This window comes from Artemia franciscana, chromosome 2, assembly GCF_032884065.1.
Source record: "Artemia franciscana chromosome 2, ASM3288406v1, whole genome shotgun sequence".
In the NCBI taxonomy this organism is placed as follows: domain Eukaryota; kingdom Metazoa; phylum Arthropoda; class Branchiopoda; order Anostraca; family Artemiidae; genus Artemia; species Artemia franciscana.
The window spans coordinates 62,106,781-62,121,841 of record NC_088864.1 but is presented as its reverse complement, the minus strand read 5'-3'; the positions used below and the strand labels follow the sequence as shown (position 1 = coordinate 62,121,841).

The window sequence follows — 15,061 nt, the reverse complement described above, 5'->3', positions numbered from 1 at the left end:
TTGCCGAATTTCATCGTCCTAGCTTATCTGGAAGTGCCTGAGCTAGCAAAACCGTGACAGACAGACCGACAGAGCTTGCGATCGCTATATGTCACTTGGTTAATACCAAGTGCCATAAAAAGTAAAATTCCAAAGACAGTGAATTTCCCAAAAATTCCAGATTAGGTCCGATTATACCTTTCAAAAATCAAGATACGTTTACCATTATCTAAATCAAAGTTTTAGCAAATTAAACCCGCGGTCAATTTTTATCACTGATGAAATTTCGTGTGTTTAAGCCAAGGCAAACTCGGCAAGATTAAAGTAGACTATACAAAAACAATATTAATTTTAAAATTAATTATAATTATTTATATATCTGGCAAGATCAAAGTAGACTATAACTCTACTTATATAGACTGGCAATATAACTCGACAAGATTAAAGTAGACTTTACAAAAACAATATTAATTTTAAATTTAATAATAATTATTTATATATCTGACAAGATTAAAGTAGACTATACAAAAACAATATTAATTTTAAATCTAATTATTATTAAATATAATTTAACTTAATTTTTGAAGCAGCAAAACTTTCCTAGTTTGACTGGATTACTCTCTTGTGCAATAGTCCTTAATGTGTATTAAGCCCTATTGAAAACACATAAAGATGCTTTCATTCAGTCCCTTACTGTTGTTGATCCTACCTAATCCCCTTATGTTAATAGACTCGAATCATTGTTGAATTTAAATTCAATGGTAACATATTACATTCAGGATTTCGAGCTACATATAAGCAATATACTATAAATTTCGAGCTATATACTATATTTCGAGCTACATGTTAGCTACGGTCAATGTTAATATAATAAATGAACAATCAAACGAGTACGTAATAGACAAAAAGAAACAATTTCTGTATTACAATAGAGCTTCCATAAATCTAGGAACAGCCCAACCCCTCAAAAAAGGGATTTATACCAGGATCAGGGCAAAATTACATAAACAGGGAAGTCTACCCCCCACTCCCTGTGTACGTCCTTGACTGATGTTGAACTTCCTTTGGAAGCAAGACCTTTTAGATACAGGCCTAATAACATCCTAACAACTGACTCCTAACAACTCCGATTGAAAACAAAAGCCAACTGAACACTAGTTCACAAAACTAGTTCACTAGTCCTCTTTTTTCACGTTCACTAGAAGACACGAGCCACCAAAATACAACAAAACCATTTTTGATCGAATGCCTAGTTTCAACAAAAAGGATTTAAAAACCCAGAAAATGAAATTAAAAGCAGCAAGAGACAAAAAAACTAAAGAGGGAAAACATTTGAAAATAATAACAAAACACAAACGAGCTCCAGCATTGTCAAACTCCGTTCTTAAAGCCACGCTCTTTTAGGTTTAATAGGCGTTGATAGATAAACAAAAAAAAAACAGAAGGACAATAGAAGGATAATTAGATAAAAAAGAAAGGAAAGAAAATTATTTATATGTAAATGTACTTATCAGTAAAAGAAGAGAAGTAAAATTAATTTTTTAATTTAATTCGTGTTTCCCGAATGTGAACAGTTAATTCCACAATTAGGCTAAACAGAAAAAAAGAAAAAGAAAGAAAGAATAAAAAGATAAACAGAAAAGAATAACAGAAGGACAATAGAGGGATAATTAGATAAACATAAAAGAGAAGAAAATTATTTATATATGAATGTACTTATCAGTAAAAGGAGAGAATAAAATTAATTTTTAATTTAATTCGTGTTTGCCCAATGTGAACAGTTAATTCCACAATTAGGCTGAAAAGAATAAAATGAAAAAGAAAGAAAGAATAAAAAGATAAAAAGAAAAGAATAATGAAAGGACATATTATTTTATGCCTTTATCCGAATCTAATATTAGTTCTTCCTGTGTTGAATTTTACATAAGTTAGCAATAGATCTTTCCAATCGAGACTGAGCTAGCTAGTTCATGGACAATGCTTAGAGCCGGGCCGACCTTACTCACAGTTTAAGTATAAATTTAAGGGCAACATACATAGTAAAATTTAAGTCATTGTTGGTATATTTGACAACACATGCGCTGCCCCCAGAAACGGCTTCAGAGGGTGATGCTACTCCTGCCAGTAGAGCCGCATTTTTAATATTTGGCCTAGTATTTGTTCCGATTTATGAATGGGACCCTATCCAAGCTTTTGGTTTGGGAATGGAGCGAAATATGTTATTTTTAATTTCGACAACACGAAAAAATCCAAACAAAGAAGACTAAAAAGTATTTACTTTTTGCATTTAAATTTCTCTTTAGAAGTATTCAGGACCATATAACAAACACACTTTAAAACACAAAACTGTGTTTTATTTTGCCCCAAGGACTTTTTTCTATTTTTTGACAACACGAAAAAATATAGAAAAAAAAAAAAAAACAACAACTAAAAAGTCTGCTTTTCAAGTTTATGATTTCCCTCTAGAAGTCTTCGGAACCATATAACAAACACACTTAAAAACACAAAACTGTGTTTTATTTTGTCCCAAGGACTTTTTTTCTAATTTTTGACAACACGAAAAAAAAAATATAGAACAAAAAAGACTAAAAGTCTACTTTTTATGTTTAAGATTTCTCTATTGAAGTCTTCAGGACTATATAACAAAAGCACTTTAAAACACAAAACTGTGTTTTATTTTATCCCAAGGACTTTTTTCTACTTTTTGACAACACGCCTTGTTTTTCTTATTTGTTTTAACATTTTCTCGTTTAGTTTAGATTAGCCAGCGTGGTCGCAAAGATTGTTGAAAACATTTAAGCTGTTTGTTTTGTATGCCCATTTGTAAATTTAAATAAGGAGGAAAACACGTTTAAACTTATAAGCACACTTTTCGCTTGGGGATTTATAAATTTCACCCAAACTTTAGGTCTTATTACCCTTTTTCTAAATTTCTACTTTCCTATTTTACTTCTTCTACTACTTCTACAACTACCTCTTCTACTTCTTCTTTATTTCTTGACAGAAACATCAATTTACAAAAAAAAACGACATAAAAGAATAACAACAGAAAACAAAAGAAACGAAACAAACAAGAGAAGGGCAAAAGAACAGAAAACAAGGGAGAACGAAAAAAAACAATAAAAAAACACTTACGATTTCCAACGTTGTCAAACTTTTTTGTTGAAGCCATATAACCTAACTTCCTCAGATATCTCTCCCTCGCTGCCAGTTGATGGTTCAAATTTTCTATTTCCTCTGCATTCTTTCGTTCGGCATTCCTTTGAATTCTCTCCTTTTCATCAAGTAATTTTGTTGAATACTTCGATTTCACTCTCTCTACTTCCATTTGACTTTGTCGCAGTTTCAGATCTTTATCATTCAGTTCTTGGTCTTTGCTAGCAAGACGACGCTCTAGCTCAGCTAGGCGTCGCGTTTTAGTGTCGTTAGATTGCCTTGCATTCATGTAATCGGTGTCGACTTTTCGCCTCTAGTAATTGATAAAAAAAAAATAGTTTAGCAACAGCTCTGACTACTAAAAAGCTTTTAATCGTTTATTAATATAGCTAAATGAGGAATATTCTGAAGAAATTATAGATAATTTACAAAATTATAAGTGGTATAAGAAATTAAGGTAACTTATAGATCCATGAAAAAAAAAAAAAAAGGAGCTAAGAGCTCACATGACAGCAGCTCTAGCAAAATTCTAAGAATCAATAGATTGTTTGAAAAGGAAAAATCAGAGGCTTAATGCCGGTTCGGATTTAAAATAAGAGCTCTGAGACACAAGGTCCTTCTAAATATCAGAATTCATTAAGATCCGAACACCCACTCGTAAGTTAAAAATACCTCATTTTTTCTAATCTTTCAACTCCCTTCAGCCCCCCAGATCGTCGAATAAAAAAAAACGACTTTTAAAGTCAATTTGAGCAGGTCCCTGATACACCCATCAATTTTCATCGTCCTATCATGTCCAGAGGCACCAAACAAGCCAAAGCACTGGACCCCCCCAAGCTCCCCCAAAGAGAGCGGATCCAGTCCGGTTACATCAATCACGTATCAACGACATTTGCTTGTTCTACCTACCAGGTTTCGTCCCGATCGTTTTCCAAGATTTCCGGTTTCCTCCTCCAACTCCCCCGAATGTCACCGGATCTGGTCGGGATCCGGGGATCCCCGGAGACTTGCATGTCTGCAAGAATCTTAAAAAAGGTTGAAAAGAGCATGCTCATTGCTAAGGCCTTGACTTTGACCCAACTACAAAATGCCTGGTACGCCCCAGGGGTACAAAAAAATTGTTGAGGCACCTTGCCAGAAAAAATTGATATTTGAAAGAGTAACGAAAGATGCTGCGAGAGAAGATCACTAGAATATTCGAAATGCTTAGCAGATATTTACCGGCAGATGTTTTTTTCCTAATCATTTTTAGAGCAAGTCAACACCGGCAGATGTTTTTTTCCTAATCATTTTTAGAGCAAGCTTAGTACCAAGTGGGGTCATTGTCCAAGCAGAGCGCATAGAATTAGCCATCAAACTGTCAAGCTATTTTTCAAATTTACTTTCCGCAACAAGGCCAGGCGACAAAAATTACTTTGTAGTGATTATTCAGCAGAACATAAAATATAAGGGGGCATAGGTCTGTCCTACCCCCGTTCTAATTGACGTCACTGGTGATTTCAATGTAATTGTGAGTTCAACGTAAAACAAAAAGGAATTTTTTTGGGAGGGGGGGGGAGGGAGGCTACAAATGAAGGAGAGTTGCAAATTTTTAAATCTAAATTTATATTTTCGACAAAAAAATGCAACATTTTGACATATTTATTAATACAAAAAGCTTCTAATAAGATCATGGGAGGGACGTTCCCAGGGTGGGCTCGAAACCCTATATGATGGTGAGTTTCTCGATAGTTCTTATTCAAATTATCAAATAAAATTGTTTGTTTTCTTTATTAGATCTCTGCGTGCGTGCCGAGAAATCAATAGCTTTTTTCAGGAATACTACCAATAATTGACATGTCACTATGTTTAAAAGTTTTCCGCAGGCACTTGCAATTTTATCAAGATTTTTTTTTAATCAACATTGTTTAATGGTCTCTGTGGGTTCTTGTGAACTTTCTTTTTGTCTTCAGACGCAATACGTTTACTATACCGGAGCGCGGTCTATTGGATTCATGCTGACTATGACTACCTTAGTTCTATGACTATCTACCTTAGTTCTTCTGCCCTAGGAGTGACGCATGGACGGATAATAGATAAACTTATCTATTAACAAATGAACTAACATCATTTTTATACAATCCTAATAAGGGGATTAATGCCAGATTTGCCTCTCACTCATTCGAACTATCTGTCTTGGCTTTTTCTAGTTAGCCACAGCTTGATGCCCACAACTATTCGATTTTAATTATACGGAACTGCATGTATGCATTCAAAAATACAAGATTAACATTAAAAAGTTCCAACTCTTATGACAAAAACGGTAAAAATACTAATATGACAACAAAGGTGGTAAGTTGGTAACCAAAACAAAATAGAGTTGCTTTTATTGAACAGAATTTAAATTATAAATTAAAAAGAGAAAACTAACCTTACTAATTTCCACATCAAGCTGACCCTTCAAGGTTTGTACTTCAAAGTTGAGCTTATGACTGTCATTATCCAAAGCAACAAGACGATCTCTAAAAGCAATTCCTAAAAAAAAAGACGTTACTACCTTTCTTTTTAGCCGAAGAGTTGCGACCGTTTACAGGATCAAGTTCAGGATTTTTTTTACGGGGTGGGGGGGTAGTATTTACCAAAAAATCCACCCGTGGCTAATAAATTAGTTATTATCAAGTTTTCCGAGCGCAAAAATTAGCTTACATGTAGTTTGTTATTTTTGTACGAGTTGGACAAATATTTCAGGAGAGAAAGGGGGGGGGGGGAGGGCTTCAGGTAGCCCATACCCCTGGGTGCCTGACTGTTTATCTAGGTTATATTGATAGTTTTGCTTCCCAAAAATCCAGCATATGAGAGAACGTGATAATGAATACGACGATCAGGTTAGATTGTTAAATTGGATTAATTAGAAGCAAAACTACAACTATTATGATAAATAGATACCTACGCAAAAACATGAAATGTACTGAAAACATACTGAAAGTAGAGGGTGACAGTTGTAGCGCTTGGATATCCTTTAAATCAATAGTACTGAGAGAGAAAAAAAAATATAAAAATAAAGAAAAACTCTTCAAAAAAAAGTATCTCTTCAGTCTAAAACTATTCTAACCTTTTTTTTAAATAGCTCTCTCTTTGATTTAAATTCAACATATAATTTTAACGTCCTAAGTAAAAGTGTCAGTGACAAGAATTAATGTTCTAAGAACCCAGGGCGCAGGAATAGATATGAAAACTAATGCTATTTCACATTAGTTATGAGTAAGGGGGGCTTAAGTCCCTGTCTGAGCACCTCGAGCCTCGACCGGTGCGTTGGAATTGTCATCGAGTCCACCTACCCACACAAACGCTCGCCCGACTTATTTCCGACTTTGACCCAACTACAAAAGGCCTGGTGCGCCCCAGGGGTAGGCCACGCAAGAGATGGGCGGGTGTCGTACGCAGTTGACTAACTTCTTAGAAAACTGGCTCCAATAAAGCTCCAATCATCACCAAAGACAGACCACTCTGGAGACGATCAACGGCACTGACCCCGGCTCCCTCTACGCTGGCAACGTTGCTGAGCAGGAGCTTTAAGTCAAGATGGGTGACGTTGAGTACCAAGAAAATTAACAGAAAGGAGTTTTCTTACGCTATGTGGCAATATTATTAAGTTACAATTAATTGTTGATGCTGCGACAATATTAAAAGTAGAATGTTCATGGCGCAGAATGTCACTTAGCAGTTAATAAGTTCAGAAGAAAAAGGAAAAGAATTAGAATTTAGATTTGGATAGTAAAAGAGGTTGTCGTTACTATGACATGGCCAATATGCCCTTTTGATGACCTGTATATTCATAGTTTTAATTTAGTTCGACTCCTTCCTCAACACTTCCTGAAACTTTCATCTTAATAATCTGACCTTGCTAGTAGTTGCAATTGAAGTAGTAATAGTAGTAGTAACAGTGGTAGTAGTAGCATACACATATTGCCTTTTGGTCAATTGATCTTCCCCTTTAAGCATTGCCTGAAAGTTCCGACTTAATCATCATCATCATCATCATTTTATTTATAACCCATCACAAAAACCTAGGCAGAAAACCCAGAAAAAGACAGAGTAAAAAATCAAGAAAAAAAAGAGACAATAGAAATAAAAACACACTTTGACAACTGCAAACAAGGGACAAAGAGAAATGACTAAAGATGGGAAGACTTCTGGCATTCGGTAGTGAAATCTCAGATACGCTCCTCAATAACTCCAGCTGGGTTTACCAAATGATACTTTCGTTGCAGAAAGGAGTTACTTGTCCAAGTTGGAAGTTCCATTAAATACTTTGCAAATTTAAAGTAAAGGAGATGAACTTGCTTTCTTTCGCCACAATTATGAAAAGACCAAACAGGAGCAAGGACAAGTATGTGAGCAACTGTTAGGCTATTATATAAGTGAGCACGGTAAACTCTACTTAGATACGAAACGTTTGAAGCCAGAGAGGCATACGCAGCCCTGGTCTTACTTGAATAATTTTTAAGTGCCAGGTTTGCAATTTCTTTCAGATTTGCTCCGATAGGCATGCCCAGGTAAGTAAGGCTGCTAGCAAAAGAAACCTCAGAGCCGGGTAGACTTATTGAACTTTTATTCCCTTTATAGTTGAATGGTAAAACAACTGTTTTATCGGTGTTAAAGCTTAAACCAATGTGTTCGTACTCTTCTTGGAGAAACTCAAAGGTCGAAGAGCATCCTCGAAAAGTGCAGAAAAGGTTTAGTAGGTCGTCTGCAAACGTATCTAATGAGAGATCAACTCCTTTGAAGATAAAAATACAGTCCGGCTTCTCCTGGGCACCGGTAACACAATTGTTAAATAAAACTGGAGAAGTGATAGCTCCTTGGCGTACACCTTTCAGAATCGGAAATAGTATAATCCAATAATACAAAAATTCATTCCTGAGATATGTGCTTTTGACAACCTGCATGCACATGGACTGTTTCTCTCACAATTTTAACCATCATGCCGGTTGTCAAGTTTAAATCTGAAACTTGACCGATCTGAAAAGTTGAGGAGGAACAATTTAAAAGGAAACTATTAGTTACTCGTTTGATTGGTTAGATATCAAAGAATAAGCAGTGCGAAAATGTAGATTGGTCCAATAGTCAAGAGCTATAACAAAAACAGATTAAAAGCGTAAGCGCAGAGGTTCAAACCGGAGCGAAACTCCCTCATCGCTACAATTTGATTGCTCAGTTTTGACAATTTTAGTTGCCCTGTCAAACAATGTATCTAGAAGAAACAATTAATATTGAAAGTGATTTGACAGAGAAGCTGATTATGGCTGCCCAGTTCCAAAAGAATATTTACGAAAAAAGGGACGCAAAATTGTAGATTTATCCAGAAAATATGGCAGTAAAACATCATCCTGATCCATTTCAAATACGCTCTTTCAATTTCAAATATTTTGCCAGTAAATGTTTAGTGTCTTGAAAATCCTGAACGAAAAAAAAGGCACCTGACATTGCTCACTGACGAATATCTTCTGTCACCACAGTTTTTTCTGTTTGACCCAAGGATTAAGCCACGTTTTTACGGAAGAAGACTCATAGGAAGTGTGTTCATAGTGTGATATGAGGAACACTGAAAGCACAAAAGTTGTGCCTTTTGGCATTCCGGCTTTGGTTAAATTAAAAGTCGAACATCCTCAAATGAAAAGAGAGAAGATTGGCAAAAATATTAAACAAAGCAGGAATTTCATGATAAGAAGTAAGTCAGAACGTTTTAAACAAGGGACGTCCTGGAGTACTAGGTAGAAGGAGTGCGCACCGCTATGATAGCGTCAGTTGGCTTGGTGCAATGTGTGCTGGACCAGCCCTGGAAGCTCTGGCTAGTCACTCGAGAATCTTGGGCTTGGCTCCCAAGACAGCAGTGATTTGTCCAAGAGACTAGCTTCAAATAAGATGACTTGATACTGGGTTACTAGTAATGGTCACATTATGTTAACCCTGGAATACTATAGGGGGATACCGAGGAACATTATTGCTAAAGGGAAACGCCTTCATCTTTGACATCGATGCTCTGATAATGTTTTTTCTAAATGATTCGGATAAAAATTAGAACAAAAAAGCAGACAATACTCTTCATCATAAAGCCAAAGTCATAAGTACAAAAGTCATCATAAAGCCACACCACTAACGAGGTTTACATCCCAGGAGGTTTGCATTGCGTGCGTAAATGAGAAACGAGTTGATAAAAGCCACATTCACCTTGCCATACAGCAAACACACAAACACAGCCAAGACATTGGTCAACCACAATTATTTCGCCGGCACAGCTTCGCCAACCATTATAACGCCGACACAGCTTCGCCAACTACATAGAGCAATTAAGAGCAGAGTCAGCTTCGCAATAAATTAAAATAAACAATTATATTAACCATTAAGTTTACAAATACGGATACAGATTAATAAATAAATTACATAAGGAATAAAAATTAAATCAACTTTTCAAGTCATTCTCAAATATTGAGAAATGAGACCACTGGCTGAAAGCAAAAAAAGTTGCAAAAATACTGAAGATGAGTAAAACTTGCCCCCTCACCTCCTATAGCTTTGTCCCCGTTGAAGTCTGATACAAGACTAACTGACAAAGTACCTTCCTTACGGCCAAAGACAAAAGGCCAACTCCTTTTGATAACTCTCAGGGTAAGAAAAAAGATAGATTCGATTTCACAGGGGTAAATTTTAAGCACCATTATTATTCTCGGGTTAAGATAAGTTCAAATAATATAAACGATTATATATAAAATGGTATACAGTGAGTGGTACAAGAAAATCCTCGTTTCTAAGACCAAAGAAAATTATTTTATGAAAGCTTTATATTGGATTAAATTAAAGAAAAGGATTTTTTTTTAACTGCAAGTAAGGAGCGACATTAAAACTTAAAACGAACAGAAATTATTCCGCATATGACAGGGGTTGTCCCCTCCTCAACGCCCCGATCTTTAAGCTAAAGTTTTCATTGCATTAAAAAAGTAGTGTTGTCAGAAAGATTCAAACTTTAGCGCAAAGAGTGGGGCGTTGAGGAGGGGACAATCCCTTTCATTTACAGAATATTTTCTGTTTGTTTTGAGTTCTAATCACTCCTTACTTGCAGTTAAAAAAAACTTTTTTTTTCATTTAATTTCTGAACGTTTTTGAGTTAACGTAATAATGTAATGTATCAATTCTTTAAGAATGACCCCTTAATCACAAAGGTCGTAAAATAAATAGTTGAAATTACTAAAATACTTTAGCGTAAAGAGCGAGGTATTGAGGAGAAGACGAACCCCCCTTATATACGTAATAAGTTTTGTTCGCTTTCAGTTTTAATGTTGCTGCTTACTTCCAGTTGAAAAAACTTTTTTATTTATTTATTTTATCACTGTTTTTAAAAAAAAAATAATGCTAGAAAATCCTGCGCCCCTTCCATGAAGATTATCTTCACTCAAGATAAATTCCTCCATTGAAAAATCCTCCGGCGTAGCCCCCTCCCCCTGACTCATCCCCTCCCCAACGCAAAAAAGTCCCCCGAAAACGTCTGTACACTTAAAAATAACTATTGCTAAATGTAAACAATGGTCAAAGTTTGTAACTTGCAGCCCCTTTCCCAGGGACTGTGGGGGATTAAGTCGCCCCAAAGACATAGTTATTAGATTTTTCGACTAGGCTGAACAAAATGGCTATCTTAAAGTTTTGATCCGGTGACTTTGGAGAAAAAATGAGCGTGGAAGGGGGCTTAGGTGCCCTCTAATTTTTTTGGTAACTTAAAAAGGCCACTAGAACTTTTAATTTCGGTAAGAATGGGCCCTTTCACGACTGTCTAGGACCACTGGGTCGATACGATCACCCCTGGACAAAAAACCAAACAAAAAAGAAACAAATGAACACGCATCCGTGATCTGTCTTCAGGCAAAAAACACAAAATTCCACATTTTTGTAGATAGGAGATTGAAACTTCTACAGTAGGATTTCTGATACGCTGAAACTGATGTTGTGATTTTATTTAGGATTCTATGACTTTTAAGGGATGTTTCCACCTATTTTCTAAAACAAGACAAATTTTCTTAGGGTCTTAAATTTCGAGGGGTAAGACCAAACTTGATGAAACTTATATATTTAAAATCAGCATTTAAATATGATTCTTTTCATGTAACTATTGGTATCAAAATTCCGTTCTTTACAGTTTCAGTTACTATTGAGCCGGGTCGCTCCTTACTACAGTTCGTTACCACGAACTGTTTGATATGATGTGGTATTTTATCGATTTTGCCACATTGATCTTTCAACTTGGAATATAGGGCAGAACAAAGTATATCTGAGGCACAAAGCACCAGACACAGCATTCCAGCAGGACCATATCTAAGATTTTTGTTCAGGGGGGGGGGTGAGTACCTCTCGTGGAGCTTTATTACGGTCTCAGTTAAGCTTATTTCTAACCTGCATTTTTAATACAGACTTGCGAGTCGGAAAAAAGCCTCTTAGTCTTTTAGGAGGTTCAAAGTGAGACCTTCCAGCACCGGTCTGAATAAGATCCTTCATTCCAGGCTAGGATATCCAAATTTCTGCCCTTACCGCACAGATTTTTATGTAGACCAGCTAACATCAGTGAAACAGATACAATATTTCCTATACTAGATTAGGGGATAAGGATTCCTCCCAAAGGACCTTCAAAAAATTTTCAAATCCAAATCCATTTCAAATTTTCAAATCCTCATCCAAGGACCTTCAAAAAATTTCAAAGGTTTAGAACTAAGCCAGCGCTTGCCTCAGGTTTCAGATACTAAACGGAAATACATTCTTTACCTCCTCCCTCACCCTCTAAAGAAATTTTGGCAGATTACCTAAGAGCTACTTACTTCTTAACATAATGTTTGAATTCAGTTGTGACCTGGTGTCAATACGGTGCTTAAGATGACTTTCCAAATTTGTAAGTATTTCTTGTATATCTGCATTTTGAAATAATTCATGGGGCGGGAAAGTACCCAGACTGAAGACGACATTTTGGTCAGAATTTGCATGCTCTTCACGTGAAATTCTATCTATCTCTTGCTGAAACTAAAAAAAAAGTAAGAAAAAAAATTATTCAATGAATGATAAGCAAAAATAGAAGCGAACGAATCTTTGAACGAATATACACATTATATATACATATATATATATATATATATATATATATATATATATATATATATATATATATATATATATATATATATACTAGCTGTTGGGGTGGCGCTTCGCGCCACCCCAACACCTAGTTGGTGGGGGCGCTTCGCGCCCCCCCCAAGCCCCCCCGCGCGCGTAAGTCGTTACGCGCCATAATAGTTACGCGCCATTGTAGTTGTGTCCCTATGTCCCACCTGTGAATATAGATAGATATATATATATATATATATATATATATATATATATATATATATATATATATATATATATATATATGGTTTTAACTACGTAAAACTTGCGAATATACAACATTCTTTGCTGTCCCATTGTCTTTGCATATAAATAGATTGTCAGGTTTACCGACTCTTGAACATGCAACATATAATGGTCCATGGGAAAACAATCTGTATTCAGATCTATACCTCATGATTCTAATGATTGCCCTTGAGCTTTGTTGATGGTGATTGCTAATCGACCATTCCCTGTCCCGGTGTCCCGGTCGTCATTTACATCCCCCTGTTTCCCCCGGTGTCCCCGTTGTAGTTGTGTCCCTGTGTCCCGGTCGTCATTTATATTCCCTGTGTCCCGGTCGTCATTTGTATCCCGGTGTCCCGGTCTGTATATACATTCGTTTTTTAGTTTTGTTTTTCTCCTTTATTTTTTTCCTTTTTTTTCTTTTTTAGCTTATTTAGATTTTTTAGTTTTTTTATTAGTTTTTAGTTTTTTTTTCTTTTTAGTTTTTTTGTCCCGGTCGTCATTTATATCCCCCTGTTTCCCCCGGTGTCCCCGTTGTAGTTGTGTCCCTGTGTCCCGGTCGTCATTTATATTCCCTGTGTCCCGGTCGTCATTTGTATCCCGGTGTACCGGTCTGTATATACATTCGTTTTTTAGTTTTGTTTTTCTCCTTTATTTTTTCCCTTTTTTTTTCTTTTTTAGTTTATTTAGATTTTTAGATTTTTTAGTTTTTTTATTAGTTTTTAGTTTTTTTTTCTTTTTAGTTTTTTTGTAGTTTTTACCTTCTTTTTAGTTTTGTTAATTTTTTTTTTTACTTATGTCCTGGTCGTCATTTATACTCCCTGTGTCCCGGTGCTTTGTTGATTGCTAATCGAACATTCCTTTCGTCCTGGTCGCTTTCTCTTTGAGTGTCGTCATTTATTTTTTTCTTTTTTAGTTCTTTTAGTTTTTTTTAGTTTTTTAGATGAAAATTTTTTTTAGTTTTTTCCTTTTTTTCTTTTTAGTTTTTTATTGGTTTTTACCTTTATGTTAGCTTATTTTTCAGTTTTTTCCTTTTTTTTTAGTTTTTTTTTATTTTTTATTTTTTTTAGTTTTTTTAGTTTTTTTAGTTTTGTAGCTTTTTTACTTTTTTTATTAGTTTTTAGTTTTTTTGTAGTTTTTGCCTTTTTTTAGTTTTTTCAGTTTTTTTTTTAGTTTTTTATTGGTTTTTACCTTTATTTTAGCTTATTTTTCAGTTTTTTACCTTTTTTTAGTTTTTTTAGTTTTTTTAGTTTTTTAGCTTTTTTATTTTTTTTATTAGTTTTTAGTTTTTTTTGTAGTTTTTGCCTTTTTTTTAGTTTTTTTAGTTTTTTAGCTTTTTTATTAGTTTTTAGTTTTTTTTGTAGTTTTTGCCTTTTTTTAGTTTTTTTAGTTTTTTAGCTTTTTTATTTTTTTTATTAGTTTTTAGTTTTTTTTGTAGTTTTTGCCTTTTTTTAGTTTTTTCAGTTTTGACGTCACCTGATCCAGTTTTTTCAGGTGACGTCACCTGATCCACGATCCACAGATCCTTTTTAGTTTTTTACCTTTTTTTAGTTTTTTCAGTTTTTTTTTTAGTTTTTTATTGGTTTTTACCTTTATTTTAGCTTATTTTTCAGTTTTTTCCTTTTTTTTAGTTTTTTTTAGTTTTTAGTTTTTTTAGTTTTTTACCTTTTTTTAGTTTTTTTAGTTTTTTTAGTTTTTTAGCTTTTTTATTTTTTTTATTAGTTTTTAGTTTTTTTTGTAGTTTTTGCCTTTTTTTTTTAGTTTTTTTAGCTTTTTAGCTTTTTTATTAGTTTTTAGTTTTTTTTGTAGTTTTTGCCTTTTTTTAGTTTTTTTAGTTTTTTAGCTTTTTTATTTTTTTTATTAGTTTTTAGTTTTTTTTGTAGTTTTTGCCTTTTTTTAGTTTTTTCAGTTTTGACGTCACCTGATCCAGTTTTTTCAGGTGACGTCACCTGATCCACGATCCACAGATCCACAGACAACTTATTTTTATATATATAGATAGTTTTTTTTTTTTACTTATGTCCTGGTTGTCATTTATACTCCCTGTGTCCCGGTGCTTTGTTGATTGCTAATCGAACATTCCTTTTGTCCTGGTCGCTTTTTTTGTAGTTTTTGCCTTTTTTTTAGTTTTTTTAGTTTTTTAGCTTTTTTATTAGTTTTTAGTTTTTTTTGTAGTTTTTGCCTTTTTTTAGTTTTTTTAGTTTTTTAGCTTTTTTATTTTTTTTATAAGTTTTTAGTTTTTTTTGTAGTTTTTGCCTTTTTTTAGTTTTTTCAGTTTTGACGTCACCTGATCCAGTTTTTTCAGGTGACGTAACCTGATCCACGATCCACAGATCCACAGACAACTTATTTTTATATATATAGATAGTTTTTTTTTTTTACTTATGTCCTGGTTGTCATTTATACTCCCTGTGTCCCGGTGCTTTGTTGATTGCTAATCGAACATTCCTTTTGTCCTGGTCGCTTTCTCTTTGAGTGTTGTCATTTATTTTTTTCTTTTTTAGTTCTTTTAGTTTTTACC

General features: G+C 34.4%; 1 protein-coding gene across 6 annotated transcripts in view; it reads right to left on the bottom strand.

Annotated features, from left to right (window-relative positions):
• The window catches only part of LOC136043903 (kinesin-like protein KIF23), a 108,533-nt gene that overhangs the window by 17,921 nt on the left and 75,551 nt on the right, over positions 1 to 15,061 (bottom strand). For all 6 annotated transcript variants that reach the window (XM_065728934.1, XM_065728933.1, XM_065728935.1 and 3 more), the window contains 3 exons: positions 11,976 to 12,174; positions 5,546 to 5,649; positions 3,115 to 3,448 (listed from right to left, as the gene is read on the bottom strand). In XM_065728934.1, the coding sequence (XP_065585006.1) occupies positions 3,115 to 3,448; positions 5,546 to 5,649; positions 11,976 to 12,174 (637 nt within the window). The remainder of the gene's footprint in view (positions 1 to 3,114; positions 3,449 to 5,545; positions 5,650 to 11,975; positions 12,175 to 15,061) is intronic.